This window comes from Diorhabda carinulata, chromosome 1, assembly GCF_026250575.1.
Source record: "Diorhabda carinulata isolate Delta chromosome 1, icDioCari1.1, whole genome shotgun sequence".
In the NCBI taxonomy this organism is placed as follows: domain Eukaryota; kingdom Metazoa; phylum Arthropoda; class Insecta; order Coleoptera; family Chrysomelidae; genus Diorhabda; species Diorhabda carinulata.
In genome coordinates this window covers 26300377-26316792 of record NC_079460.1, presented here as the reverse complement: position 1 = coordinate 26316792, position 16416 = coordinate 26300377, and the positions used below count along the sequence as shown (strand labels likewise).

The 16416-nt window shown below is 31.1% G+C and overlaps 1 protein-coding gene and 1 long non-coding RNA gene across 3 annotated transcripts; one reads left to right on the top strand and one right to left on the bottom strand.

The window, feature by feature from the left end:
- Positions 1–1786: 1786 nt before the first annotated feature.
- Positions 1787–16360, bottom strand: LOC130903354 (uncharacterized). Of its 2 annotated transcripts, XM_057815440.1 has the most exons (7): positions 15825–16360; positions 13445–13532; positions 8265–8429; positions 6292–6405; positions 5768–6027; positions 5527–5702; positions 1787–2280 (listed from the first exon to the last, which is right to left on the bottom strand). In XM_057815440.1, exons 2-7 carry the CDS (start codon positions 13497–13499, stop codon positions 1899–1901), a joined length of 1152 nt encoding a protein of 383 aa, XP_057671423.1. In that variant the 5' UTR covers positions 13500–13532; positions 15825–16360; the 3' UTR covers positions 1787–1898. The 2 variants fall into 2 exon arrangements, with proteins under 2 accessions (XP_057671423.1, XP_057671414.1); XM_057815431.1 differs by lacking the exon at positions 15825–16360 and having other exon boundaries at positions 13445–14234.
- Positions 3637–5494, top strand: LOC130903382 (uncharacterized). The gene is made up of 2 exons (XR_009060734.1): positions 3637–3769; positions 5331–5494. It is a non-coding gene; the product is annotated as an uncharacterized LOC130903382 (long non-coding RNA).
- Positions 16361–16416: the final 56 nt, after the last annotated feature.

Here is a 16416-nt window from a genome sequence, read left to right as displayed (position 1 = left end):
GTAAAATACTTGGTCTAACATTCGACTCTCGGCTCACCTGGAAACAACATATTCGAGAAATCAAAGACGAATGCGGCAAAAAATTAAACCTTATTAAAATACTTTCGCATTACCATTGGGGAGCAGACGAAAACTCCCTTATCAAAATATATATGCCATTATTCGCTCGAAATTAGATTATGGCCGCAAAATCTGATCTCCATCTCCTGAACTCGGTGCATAATAAATCTTTAGGCCTCTGTTTAGGTGCTTTTCGATCTAGTCCTGCAGAAAGCATTTACTGCGAAGCTAATGAGTCCCCTCTTTGGATCAGACGGCAGCAAATTCTGCTTTCTTATGCAGCCTCCGTATCGTCTAACCCCCTCAATCCTGTCTACTCGCTTTTCACATCAAATTCTAACACGTTACACAACTCCTCAGCCTTGCCATTATTAAAACCTACTTCTTTAATTTTATCACAGCTGCTTGACGGCGTCAACCTCAAACAAACTAGCCCCCTTCCCATATCCCCTCTACTCCCCCAAGAACTATCAACATTCCTAAATTCAACACATCCCTTATGAGATACAATAAGCATGCAACAACCAAACAATTTATTAAAAATGATTTTAATGACATAATAATGAATAACCACTATAATTTAGTGTTATACACTGATGCATCCAAAAATGAAACAGGAGTAGGCTGCTCTGTTACAACGTCACAAATTGCAATAAAATCTTCCCTAATCCCATCAACCTGTAACGTTCACACATGCGAACTATTCAGATATCTTATGACTGCTTCTGCCAGACCGTTTTGCTCCAGCTGCAACTCGTATCTAACCATGAAGCATATTTTGATCGAGTGTCGCAAATATACCGTCGAAAGACAACAGTTTAGCCCGAACTACTTCAGTTTCTCAAAGATGTACAACTGTACCACAAACTATAGAACAATTGTGTTACTGTGTATTCATATTGTATAGTTGTATCAATGAACCATTTCATATTTAATGTATTGTAACCGTTCCCGTGCAAGTGGCCATAGTAGCCGAGCACGTTAATTTTAAATAATAAAAAAAAATTCGTGTTATCCTATGTCACAAAAAAGATCAGATCCTGAATTTAGATGCTTTCCTTATGAAATGTACAAGGACTTTCCCAACAATTATCGAATTATTTCAATATGATACTAGTATAAGTCATAAAGGTCATAATACGTTATCCAAATATTTCACTAAATTAACATCTACAACACCAAAAAAACAAAAGAAGTAATATTATATATCAAGTGCCTTGTACTGTCTACATAGGGCAGACATCTCAGTATTTAGAAAATAGACTAAGAGGTCATCAATACGATGAAAAAAATAGAACTGCATTAATAAACCATGACATATTAAAAAACATAAATTCAATTATAAAGATTCAAAAAATTCTTGAAACGGAATCTAATACACGAAAAAGAGAATTTTTAGAAATGGCTCACATTCATAAGAACAAAAAAGCTATAAATAATGGGAAAGATATATATATATATATATCTTAGACCTTTTATAGATGATTATGTTTCTAAATCGTTTTAATTAGTTTTTCAAAAATTAAAAAAAGAAACTAACTAATTTTGTAATGGAAGAGACCTAGAATCAAGACGATTCAAGAATATAATTATATTTCATTATGAGTTTCTATAATACTAATAAACTTTTCCATTGTCGACGACTTAGTAACATAATGCTGTGCATAGGAATACGTATCAAATTAATTTCCTTGGCGATTTTTAATGAATAATATATGCATTCGTTAAAAATCTGCAAAATCTATTGAATTTATTGACTACTATTTATAAAAATGTTGTGCATAATATGAAGATAATTGACTTTCATTTAATATTAACTAAATCGTTGTGGAGAGATTTCATTTCGGTTTCCTAAGAACTTTTGGGATTTTCTGATCCTCTAAAGAATTTCTTCTAGAACTATTTGTAGATTGTTTAGCACAGACAAATGTTTCGTACACTTCATCCCCACTGTTGTCCGAAAATGAATCTTCCAAGCTTTTAGTAGAATTATTGTTGGATTTGATGCTAAGAGGCACTGTAAATATTTCTTGGTATGAAACCATCGATTCTGAAGAATTTGTAGTTTCTGATCTTGATTTTACTAAAGGAGGTGGAACCGCCACAGGATCTTTGACATTGATTGGTGATGGTCTGAGACGCGATTTACTTAATTTTGGAAATGTATGTAATATTTCATTTGTGCCACTCACAACTCGACTGACTGGATGTTTGTGCGTCCTAGAATTGATGTAAAAAATTGATTTTTAATAATAATAATAATGAATAAGGTAAACTTATTTCAGGTTATAGTTGTGCAAAACATCAATTGTACTGTTATATTCTTTGTTTATTCACGAGAGTGTTATAAAACCCAATTTCTAATCCAAATTAGTAGGGTTATTATAAATATTATTATAAATTAATCTAAATATTTCCCAAAATTTTCATATGTTTACCTCAACTAATATAAGTTCTCGACTTTTGTTGGTCTTTCATAACCATAAGCTATATAGAACAATAGAAAAAAGTTTTTACAGGCCAAAAGCCCTGTGTATTAAAGATTTCGAAAAACCATTTGATGTCACAACCGATCCTTTCAATTTCGCTTCAGGCATCGTACTAAGTTAACTAATTCAACAACAAACCTATTAGATGTTCTTTGGTTTAGTTTAGTTCAATTGAAAAAGCTTTATTTTTAAAATTAATTACTCGCGATACATTTTTAAACTGATTATATAAAGTAATTCGGTCTCGATCGAAGTAATAAATAAAAGAGTACCACGATTGTAATCTAGCAACTCCTAACTTGTACGGGAGTATACCTGGATTGGATTCCAAACTATTTATTTTATTTCCCGTGCCTGCCTGGCTATTACCAGCGTGAGTACAATTCTGTAATGGTACAATTTTTTTCTTAGCTAACACCCTTTTTAAATTGGTTTGGTAGATAGGCCGTAGAAGACAAATGTTGTCTACTGTTACGAGGTGAGATGGTTTTATAAGTTTTTCCTTGACTTTTTCGTTTTATCTGGTTCAATTTTAAATCCACGACTAATTTTACTACGAGCATTAGTTTTATGGTAGGCTGGTGCACCTGATTCATAAGTAAGCGGTTCATGTCTCTTATAATTTGTTTTTTCTAATCTTTTAGATTTTTAGTTTGTCATATTTTTAAAATAAGGTCAAATAGAATTTTTTGAATTTAGATTTAAAGCTGTGATGTAATGCAGTTCAATTTTCTATAGTTTAGAAAACGTGATTTTCTAGTTCGGTACCTCTATCAATTACCAACATTTTAGATATGCCTTGATGAGTAAGGATATTCATGAAAGCCTTAGCTATATGTATTGCAGTTACTCCTACTAAATGGTATGCTTGAGCGTATTTACTAAATTTGTCACTATTTCGAAAGGTTTATCAGGTGTTGGTATTAATACTTCATCCTTTGACGTAACTCGCTTTATATATTTAGTTGCAGTACTTCTGATATTCAGCCAATAATATCCACGTATAATTTCTATTTCTGTCTTGTTGATGTCTCTGTGATTGATTGTTTTTACGTTCATGATAAATTTTTACCTTTTCTACCTGCGAATCATTTCCTAGTACAATATTACAGACAATAGTTTGAAATACAGACTTTTTAAAACTTCTTTTTAGCGTTGCACATAGATTAGGAATTAATTCTAACCGATCGATATTTACAGCAAAAAGTTTATTTTCCGAGGTAAATTCTTTGAATACATTGATAATTTAATTCTAAGTTTAGTTCTGAAATTTGTATAGTGGTTCTATTTTTATTATTACATAATCTAATAACTTTCAGTGCTGCTGGTGAATGGAAGACAATTATAAGAAATATTTGATTTGAAAAATGATTAATAGGTGTTTCTGATGTGGATATTTCTAATATTGGGTTTTTGTGACTAGTGTGTACCCTTTAGTAATCATCATCTGGAGATAATTTATCAATTTGTTTGCTATGTGCGTATTATTTGAAATGTTTTGTCAATGTGTCCTATGATCGATTCATTGTCAGTAGATATATTTTGTTGACTGTTAATGTCAATAGATATATTTTTGTTGAAATGTTCTATCTTTGAACCCTTTTTTAAACATGAAGTTAGAGGTTAAGTGATTTGTGCTAAATTTCGGTATAAATTTCCTCTAATAACCTAAAAAACTCAAAAATTGTTTTATTTCTTTAGTTGTTTTTGGAATGGGAAACAATTTAATAGCTTTCACTTTATACAGATTTGGTTTGACAAATATGATAAAAATCTTCCAGTAACTAAATTTAATTTAACCCCAACAGCAAATAAGTCATTTGATCATAAAGATATCGATGTTGTTAAATTAGCGTATCATTCTTATTTAACAATGATTATAGATTCATTCTCGCCTTACAGTCAAGCTTATCCTATTTCAAGTACAACTGGTGTTTCTGTTGTTGATAACTTTTAAAATTACATTACTCATCACGGATTACCATATAAAATTACAGCATATTGTGTAATCTTACAAGATTTTTGTAAATTACATGAAAATTAGCTGCATTATATAAGGGCCAAAAATAGGAATACTATTTCACCTGTTGAAGGATTTCATTCTAGTCTAATTAAACATTTTCGATTAGAGAAACTAAGATTTAACACCGACCAACTTATGAAATATTCAATTCTTTTATATAATAACTAAATTTATTCATTAACTCTATTTACATTTTTTGAAATAATTAATGGACATAATTAATAATCCAGACCCTTTTGATTTAGATGATGATTTAGTAGTATATCATTATATTCAGGAACTCAAAGAAACTTCTAAATTATTTTGTGATACAATTAGAGATAAAAATTCTGAATTCAAAGAAAGAATAATTAATAAAAGAAATGAAAATAGAATTGATACACCTTCATTACAAAACAAATTACCTAGCTTTCAAAGGCAGAAATTATAGAAGACTCTGGTATACTGTTAGAAACAGATGAAGGAACTGATCACAAGAATAAAATAATGAATTTCATTTCATTACATTTTATAGTAAATTTTCTCAAATCATTCTGGATTGTCAAAATCTAATTACATTTATTGACAACATTGAAAATGCAATTACATTTTCGAAATTGATAAAATTGCAAAGATAAAACAAATTCATGAGAGAAAAAATTCACAAAGTCATACGACAATTGGATTATTTTCAATAATGATAAATTTGTAAATTCAAATTTTAATATTTCAAAATTTAATATTTTGGTCAACTCGAAAATTCAAAAGAAGATTTTCAGGAAAGAAGAAAATCGAAGATAAGAAGAAAAAATAATTCGAAAATGAAGAGAGAAACACATGTAGAAAAATCTGGACGACGTCTATATTTTGCAACCACTTAATCAAGATTAATTTTAACAAATACTGTTCATATTCTATGAATAAAATAATTAATTACCTTGAATGAACTATAATTATATTATTATGTATACGTACGTTGTCAGTATCTCATATATCCCATCAGAATCATTATCACTATAGTTATTTTCAGCTGTATTTGGGTATTTCCCTTGATAGTTTATATTAGAATTCTCCATAATTTTTTCCATATCTTGACATAAATTGATTTTTGTCATCCATTGTAACTTATCTTTATGGGTAAGAGCCATGAACTGTGGGAAATATACCATACACCAAATGAACATGAAATAATCAAGAAAAAGAATTTTCAACTCACATGATACACTTTATTGTCATTTGGTTTTGTACTTAAAAGCATGAAATTATTCTTCTCTCCATTTGATTCTTTAGCTACGAAATGCTTTAAATTAAATGTATATGTTGGTTTTAAATCTTTTTCAGAGAAATATATCAATAACCAGCTGTTGTGTATAGTTCCATATACTCGCTTCATTTTTTCAAATCCCAATATAAATTTTTTCTTCATAGAAAGCCAACCTGATTTAAAAGAAGGACATGCATCCTTAGCAGGCAAATCTTAAATATAAACAAATAACAAAATCAGTTGATTGATAATAGTCTTTACTTAGTCAAATTGACATATAATGATCTGTTTAAGATTGGGAGATAAGATCTGAATGAGAACGTCTTGTGAATGTTGGAAAATAAAAGATATCTTCCATAAAATATTCCACATGATAATTCATCGTTTCTTATTTGGAATTTGGAACAAAATTGTATAAGAGGAGAGAACATTCACATACTGGATGAGAAATTATCTAGTTAAAAATATTCAATTACCTTTGTATATATTTGCATCTAATACCAATTCTGAGCGATTTATAGTACTGATATCATCCACCGAAGAATAAATGTCACTAGGTTCTGCATCGGATTCCTTTTCATTATCTATACCTTAAATTCATTTGAACATTTTGAATATATACATTTTTTCAAAGCAATAGAACTGATGTCAATAATCATAATACTTTTAAAGTTTAGTATGCTAATGAAATACCGCACCGTTTTGATGTTTCGCAGGATATTACATTTTGTTTTACCTTAGAAAAATATTGGGATGAGATTATTTCTAGATAACCGTAGCTTAGTATTTTCAACACAAGCAATAAAACACAAACCTAGTTTTGGAAGAATCATTATAAACTCAGGCACCAATCAACTAATACGATATACGAGGTGTGGCCATTATATAACGATACTGGCGATATAAAACATTTTATTTTGATATTATTTATATTTATAATAGATATATATTTATTTATCATCATCTTCAATTTAGAAATGTCGTTTGCAGCACTTGTCACTTTTTAAAAAATAGATTTTACTACAACAAATGTGTTCTGTTAATTTATAATATCTCGTCTGCTGATTAAGCATGTCGGCCGGCAACCGTCTTCCGTTTCCTTATGCTTACATTTCTATATATACCCCCTCCTCTATCTCTACATCGCTCCATGCGAATCTTCCATCGTTCAAAACAGTGCAGGAGCTCTTACTGTATCAGTTCCTTGAGGACGCATGCCGGTTTTTCTTCACAGCTTCAACAGACTTAAACCTTTCAATACAGATTTCATTCGTCAAAAGTTATTACTTTTTCTTATAATTTTGAGTCATTTTCAGTAGCATTCAAAGTTTAATACAAATATTTCTATGAGCTTTTTGTTAGTCAAATATGAGGATTTTAAGCACCAGTTTTGCACACACTATTCGCATGTTCAAATTTTCTTTTAAATTTGCTATACACATTCTTTGTCAATTCCTGTAGATTCAGCATGAATACTTAGCTGACGGTCAGATCGAATAAGATTACCGACTATTTCGATATTTTCATCCATTTTTGGCGTGGAAGGGCGACCCAAATCTGAATCATCTTCAACATCTTCTTAGCCATCTTGAAAACGCTTAAACCCCTCAAAAACATGTCGACGCGTTCATGGCCATATACTTGTTTCAATAAATTAAATTTCAGTTTTACCAAGTTTCATGTGAAATTTTTACATCGATCATTTTTACGGCAAAGCAATAAAAAACAGTTGAAGTCGAAGGTTATACTGGTTTCTTTACAGATACAGTAGGCATCGCCTACGAAAGAGTAAGCTTCAGGCTAAACAGCTGATAGTCGTTAACCTTTGACGCACATGCGTACTTTTTCTTTAGCAGCTCTAGTCTCATTAGTTAATACCTACACATCATAGTTCTACTTCCACTGACTTGGCTTACTAATTCATAAGTGAGCTTTAATATAATGAAATGTCAGAAGAACAAATTACATATATTATCATAAAAAATTATTTCAATGTTGTAAATAAAGAAGATATCGTAAAGTAAACAAATTAAATATATTTTTGTTAACATTACATCCGTTATTATATTTGGGCGTTGTGACTACGGCTGAAGAATTAATGAGGTATCAAGTGTGTAGGCTTATTAAATAACATTTGATAATGTGAGTCAAGTTGACCCACCCAAAACAGGAAAAATTTTAGTAGCTGTATGTATAAAACTGTATGTATAAAACTCGATACACCCATTAAAGACGAGATAGATTATAAAATTGAACTTGAGGCTACTATTAAAATGGATTCCTAAAAATACATTTAAAAATGTCTCGATTAGAGGATTTTCATTGGCTTGGTATATTATATAGGGAAGGGCTAAATTTGAATCAGAATACATTCGAACGAACAATCCTTATTTTATATTTTGATATTTTTTCGATTAATATTTTTTTAACCTCAAATACTCTATACTACCTTGTTTGTTCATAATCACATACTCTTCATTGGATTGAGGTGGCGGCTGTACCCTGGAAATTTTCTGTAATTGATTTTTCGAACGGTTAATCAAAGATTCTGCCAATTTTTGATCTTTCGGTGACAACTTTCTCAAATTTCCATTAGAAAGAAATGTACATATATCTGAAAATATTGTAAAATTAATTAAATAAAATAATGACATACGTTTGTTTAGATGTATTTTAACGAAATTAATTATGTTACATTTATTTCTTCTGGTAGTTACCATTTTTGAAAATGTTATTTTAATCCAAAGAGTAGTTTTCAAAGCGTTTAAACATTCGCATGAGATATATTGAAATGTTTGTTTCACCTCACACTTTTCAAATTCAATGAAATACAAGCATTTAGTTTTGAATCGACAATAAAAAGAATAGAATGACAAATTTATGTTATGTTTTATTTATTGTGAATAGGGTATACTATAAATATGGGGCACTGGTAATGAAAAAAGAAATTTTTATTATTATGAGCGTTCTCCCAAGTTTCGTTACGAATTCGATACTTTAAACGATATAAATAATTTCAATGTGAAGGCGACGTGAATATGTAGGATGTGACTATGGCAGTGGGAAATTTCTCTTAATTTTCCAATTTCTTTCCCACAGTAACTGTTACTTGGGTTCTCGTATAGAACCAGGGCCAGAACTATCCACCTTTATAGGATTATTTTTTTGGGGAATTATATTGCATCACATGAAAAATTCTATTTACATATTTTATCGGTACTATTTCCATTTTGTCTTATTTTTCTGGTCTTATAGTGGTATGAGTTCGTAATTTAAGATTATGTTAATTTTTGAGACGTATGTATGTACCTATATGAGTTCTGCATAAAGTTTCTATGTAATTATATTTTTTTTTTGAAATTTAAATGCGCAATTCTTATGATTGTTGGATCAATGTTTCCGAGACCGTTTGAAATTTTAAAAATACGAAGACGTTCAACATGGTTTATAAAATTGCAATGGATTGCCTATGTAGACGTATGGCAGTGTGTGAAGAGATTATGGAATTTCAATTTATATTTTCGGGAGTAGTACGTCACTGTGAGATACTTTGACTGGAATTTTATAGTATGAAGTTGAAAAAGGAGTTAAAAATGAAATTTTCGAAAAGGCGGAATTTTATTTCCATAATCAATTTCCGAATCGTAATTTCTCAATAAAATATCGACATATTTCCCCCAATCTACTACTCAAGTAGGTATCGGTGCATTAATATCAAGTTTACCAAATGAAGGTTTCTTAATATTGTAAGAATATTAACAGGTGATTTTTATGGATTCTTTTATAAAGGTTTTAGATATTTATGTGATGGATTGATGTACATGGAAGCATGGAATCTAATCTCTCCATGTTCACCTAAGATTTTCTTTCCGACAGTGAATGCTGAAGTTACTGAGACAGTCTGCGTTACTCCGTGGGCCTTTCGCAAGGCCTTTACAGAACTTTCTCCTTTGTTATGGTTTTTTCAAAGTCTTTGATATCGAGCTCCTCTTGGTTCCTCTAACTAAGTACCATGGCCTCTCCCCTAGAAGATCAGTTATAAGTTTTTGTAAATCTTGCGTACGACTGAGTCTGCGCAGCAGGAACATCCCTCTTGACACGACTAAGAACATAAGTACTAAGTACATAAGAACATAAGTACTTCTCCTTATCTTTCAGGCAAATAATCAGCACGTCCAGCCGTGACTTTGTTTTTACTTTTTGTACCATTTTAGAGGCAGCTTTCTTCTTTAGTCTTCAGTTTTTGCCGCTGGGAAGCATTGACTTGTTCGGAATCTTGATTTCCGTCGTTTCGATTTCTTTGTAAGCTGCGCGAATCGCTCGCCGACCTCCACTGGATGATGCCTTCTCCATCTCAATCTTAAATTTTACTCCCAATGTTCTGTTACCGTTGTCATCTTGCGCTCTTGTGGCATCTCAAAACTGTTGCTTTTAAGAATACCGCTTTTGTCTAGTGCCGGACAAGAAGGCAGGCGTTTCCTATGTTGCGGTGGGATCCTGGCGATCTTCGATTTTCTTCGTAGAACATGCCTATCTCTTTTTTATTGCGAAATGTTGCCCATCCCGTAATCTACGGGGCAACCTTCCTTAGTAGGGAGGGATTCTCCACCTAACGTAGAATTCTCCTGAGGAAATATAGATTTACTTTCCGAATTTAAGGACAGATAATGATAAACTTGGTATGTATGTATTTACTCGTATGTCGAATTTTGAGAACGTTATATTTGTTTGAAATTTCGCACAATATTAGAGGCCGATGACAATATAATAATTTCACAAATACGTGCCATCATCCTCATGTGATTTACCAGGTTAGCGAATTTTTTATATTAGGTTTTTAATAGTTCTTTGTGCCAACTACCAAAGGGACATATTTAGACATGCGCATTGCTTGATTCCGTAATCGAAGAAAATGGCGGTATATTCAGAGAGGGAGCATAAGAAGTAATTTTCTCATAGAACTCGCCCTTTTCAATTTTCAAAGAGATATTGACGTTTAAGCAGTAATAGAGAGATTTTTATATTATTCAAAGAGAAGATTGGAATGTATTAAGGACAACTACTATTATTACTTAAATCATAAAAAATTAAAATTAAGTGATTTTCTAACTTTAATTTCTCCTAATATCAAAGGGGATTCAAGTAGCGTTGCATATTCAATTCCAAATTATTTGTTGAGACGGTCCAAAAGTCAATATAAATATAAATCGTATAATACGATTCGTATTTAAACAAAACAGTGATGTGTACAGAAATTCATTAAATTCTGTTCAACCCTATTCTTGTACAATCTATCACTGTAAAATTTAGTTTTGATGTTCCCAAAATTAATAACTAGATGATTTACGCAGAGTAATTCAATATTTTATATAATAGAATTCGTAAGTCAATTATAATTCATATTAAATTAATTATTGTTTCGGAATTTTATACTGGTTTGTTTATTTGATACATTTTTAATGTTTAATTATTATTTTTTTATTTTGTTCTCTCATTACCGGAATATTTAATCCATATCAGTATCCTTTTGCTGCCTTGGATGCAGGAAGAGAATATTTTTTTAAAATGTGGTTTGGATATTTGCACAGTCAACTATGTGGTATGGAAACAAAGCAAAACGTTTGAAAAAGTAATTTATTTGGTACAATAGTCGATGTAGAGCTACGAAATCTGAAGAGCTTATTCGTGGATACTTGGAAGAAGCTATTGAAGTTTTATCAACTGATAAAGCTAAATATTTTCATATGCTCAAAGACGATTATACAAGATATTATTTTTTCTAACACATAAGTCTAAGACTAGAAGAAAGCATTAAAAATAATGTGAACAATATTAACAAGTTAAGGACAATGGATGAGAGTTTGTTAATGCAGAACTGAAGAAGCCGTGTAATCGCAAAGGTTTTATCCATGAAAGTTGCACTCACACAATTGAACAAAATAGGAGAGATGCTCATAATTATAGAAGAATGTAAAACTCTTTTATACAGCAAAAAATTAGATAAGAAATGGTGGGCAGAAGCATAATTCTCATAAATTTAAAATGGGGCCAGCTCTGGTTCAGCAGAAAACGATTAAAAATTGAAGCAGAAAATGAAACAGCAATGTTTCTAAGATACTCTGAAACAACAAAAAAGTTACAGAATATTTTTCTTCGAAAAAGATAAGATAGGAATTGACAGAGGCGATAACAGAGATACCAAATTTTACAAGTTGACATTTTACCTTTTATATCTGAAGACGATAACTTGGTAATCCAAACGCATGTTGCTCAGTATCATTGTGAGTGTTGGTGTATTTGTAGTGTAAACAGTGAGTTCAGTAATAAAAAAATAGTAATATCTCTAGATTTTGAGAAGGAGGAAGTATTGAAATTGAAATTTTAGTGAGAAAAATGATTTTTAGAAAAAAAAAAGCTTTTAAGATTATTTTAGTGTTTCATTGTCAGCCACAAATTAGGTGAATTCGTTGTTAGTTTTGTTTGTTATAAAAAAAGAAGAATGAGTAGGGTAATGATGATGATGAGTAAAGATAGTTGTATTCATGCGGATCATTGTATGTTGTTTTTCGAAGCAATTAAAGTTATGAGTGAAAACTACTGTTTATAATTCGATCCATAGTTATTCGCATCACGTCAACTAAACGTCGATATTCACTAATTTCCCATACTATATTAATGGTTCAATACTTAAACTTGCAATTTGCTTGGCCTGACTTCTTTTAACGGCCAGGCAATTCGATCGAACCGAATACATAATAGTATGGAGGCAGTGCCGGATTTACCCGCCTAGAGCCGCAAGTGAAAAAGGCCGCAGCGTTTTGTTAAAAAATTAAATCTTCATTTTCTAAAATTAATAATCACCACTAATATAAATCGAGAACATTACTTTTGTACATAAACAATACGATCTAATTATAATAACCAACGTTCATTTCAATTCTCCACCTAAGAGGCGGCCGGAACGGGGGCCACTCGGGTTAATTTGATCGAGTTCCGCAAATACTCTGAACCCGGCACTGTATGGAGTTTTACAACTATTGTCAATAATATATTTATCTTGGATATTTCATATTTAATAATATTTGTTGCTTTTCAGTGTACAGTTGAGTCGTTAATTGTCACTTTTAGATTATCTCCTCTCAATGTATCTATCAAAAATTTGTTTATTATGTCAGCGAATTGTTCATAACAATGACTGAAGTGAATAGAGTATTCGGTAACAATTGATCATTCTTCATTTGAATTTAGACTGTTATAATAAACATAGTAAGGAATATTATTCAAGTTATTGATGTGCTTTTATTAGTGTAGAATTGATAAATTTGCTAAAATTACAGAATATACAGTAACGCTCAGTTCAGAAAATTCTCAAAAATGCTTGGGAAACTTTGGCTGTCAAATTACATAAAATCTATATTGTTGTCATTCTAGAACATACAAACATTCATTGAAGATTTTAATATTATAAGAGGATACATTATTATTCTTATAAGGCTGTTTATTTACGTCATTGCAAGACTTCCAAATGAGCTAATAAATAATCGTTCGTCTTATGACATCAGTAATAGTAGATGTATATTAGTTTTTATTCAAAATAAGTTGAAGATATAGACTTTATTTGAAATTTACCTTCTAATAGTTCCTTTAAATCCCAACACATACGTGCAATATCGCACTCCTCCATATCCAAGTATCACCTTATGCCTTATCAATTAAACTGAAAATAATATACACACTATATTTCACGCCTCACATCGATGTCTGTATTCTATTAAAATTTTTGTTTCAGATAATCAGGTTGACCCCACAGAGCGTTTTAGGTTCAAAATAATCAACGCACTCTTAACTCTACATTTGAAAACGCAACTACTCTTCTGTGTATTGAAAAAAACCACGCCCTGTGGTGTGGATTGGACGAGCAGTGTCTTAAATCAGCTATGTGATGATGGTGTTTATCTTTTTATTAGACCACTGATTGTCACTGTATCCGCTTGCAATATTATTACTCATGCAGATTATAATTAAAACTGCTATATTTATTATTAAAAAAACGAGGCGATATTCGCGTTACTGGTAATAGTGAATAGTGTGTTCAGAATAAATGTTAACTACAAATTATCATAAGAGATTAAACGCCTCTTATGATTCCAAAATTTGACACCTAAAATATGTAAATTTTATCGACAGAATGGCATTAAAGAAAATTACATCGGAGCCATATAATAATGACAACAAAACGATTTCAATATTTCAACTACATTCAAATACAATTCTTCTATATTTTTGAAGGTAGTGGCAGACACCTCACATGGCAAAAAAATTCAATTTTTATGATACCTTTTTTCAGCACATCTTTTACTATTTAAGATATTTTTTCTATAAAAAATATATTCATATTAAGGAACGTAAATTGGTGGATAAGTGCCTTTTGTACCATGTAAATTTGATATTAAACACTGTGATACTTTATAAACGTTTTGTTAAACGGAAATGTTTCCGCGGTCAGGATTATGAACAAAAGAACTAGGTTCACGGGTTGAACCGTGCTGGAATTTCGAACATTCTCGACGTTTCGGCTCCCACTTTGCCATTATCAAGAGAAGGGGGGGTAGGGATAGAGTGGTTATTCGTTTATTGGTAAGAAGTGGTCGAACAAATCACCCCTTTTTTTCGGTCGATTCCAAGGCCTCAATCTCCCTACTCCTTAGAATTTCACCGAGGAAATGGAAAGCATCAAGGACCCTGTTGACAGTAACACACTGACTGCTGATCTTGAGCTAACTGGGGAGCTAGTCGCCTGGACCTTATAATTATAGGGGACCTGTTGGCGGGTTTTGGGGTTTAGGCACGCGTGGGGAGTATATTATTGGCAGGAGGGGTAATAAATGTGCGGAGATTGGCTTCTCGGGAGGTTTTAGTGGAAATGTTGTTATTGGCCAGAGTGGCATTGGAACGAAGTTGCCGGCTATCTCTAGCTGAATATTGGATATTTCTATCAACGTCAATTTGAATATTGAATTCTATGAGTTTAAAAATTTATACAAGTATTAATACTATCAAAAATCACCGAAAAACTTAATTATTTCTCAGACGATGAATACATAAATATTCAAAAGCTCGGAAAATATGTTAAAGTTAGTTCACTTTGGTATTTCGTTGCCACGTTCCCAATAACAAACCGCTCAAAATATAGCGAGACTTATTTACAATTCATATATATATATATATATATATATATATATATATATATATATATATATATATATATATATACGTCAACCAGGTAATTGAAACCAATAAAATTAAATGAGACCTTACAGCAAGTGACACTTCTTTTAAAAGCTATTTAGAATACTCAACATGCGATATCTTGAATCTTTAGTTTAATTATTGTTTAACAAGATGTTAAAGTATTTACATGAACCAAATAGCACGTGCTCTAGCTGAGAAAGTAACAATTGTCTTAATTATTGGTGAAAGTGAAAATTTTATGCGGCGGAACGCATTTTTAATGAGAAATACTCCGATCCCTCTATACCGAGGACTTATTTAAGGGAGTTTTATAAGTTTGAGCAAATAGGTTGTGTTCATCAGACCAAATATTGGTAATAATAAATAAACAAATTTCACCCATACAAAAAAAATAGTGCATCAACTTTAAGATGAACCCGACCCAAGGATGCAATTCTGTCAAAAAAAAGACCACTAAAATTCTCCAGTGGTCAAATTATGTAAGGACAATTTGTTTTAGCGACGAAAGTACCTTCTTAGTTAATTGAAATGTTACTACTCAATATGTGACGTATTTGAGGGACAAAAATCCTCACGTTTCGAGAAAAACACACAGTTTCCATTTAAAGCAAATTTCTGGGCAGGAATTTTGAGAAACCACGTAGTGAGCCCAGCCTCTTTTTATGAAGTAATTTTACCGGTGAAGTATTTCTCTAGATGTTAGAAAACGCAATTGGAAATATGTATAAATGTATAACAATAATAAAATTTTACTTACAATAATTAATTAAGATTTCCGGTGATTTTTGATATTAATGCTTATAAAAATTTTCAGACTTAGACTTTAGAATTTAAAATTCAATATTCAAATTAACATTGATAGAAATATTGATTAATGGAAATATTGATTCTGGTTACTATAGGAATTTTCATTAATTTTTAATTGGTTAGGTTATGAATGACGGTGAGCTTTTTTAGGTTAGATAAGGATAATCTGCTATCACTCTTGTGGGAAGTTATCCCACTGATCAGTGACCTTTTCGACTGACCAATGTACTTTTTGTCACAATTTAAACAAAGTATTTCATATAATATGTTAGGCAATTTATTGATTGGTGTTCTATCTTTTACTTTAGTAAAAATAGATTGAATATTAAATGTTTGACTGTAGGCTATTTTAATATTGTGATGTTTAAAGATTCCAGAAAGTATAGGAGTAACTGATTTTATATATGGTAATTTTATTGTAAGTAAAATTTTATTATTGTTATACATTTATACATATTTCTTATATTGTATTTGACCATAATTTCAGTCCCAGACGATCAGTACATAAGTACAGTCAAGTGCCCATACTTGGGACAGTTACG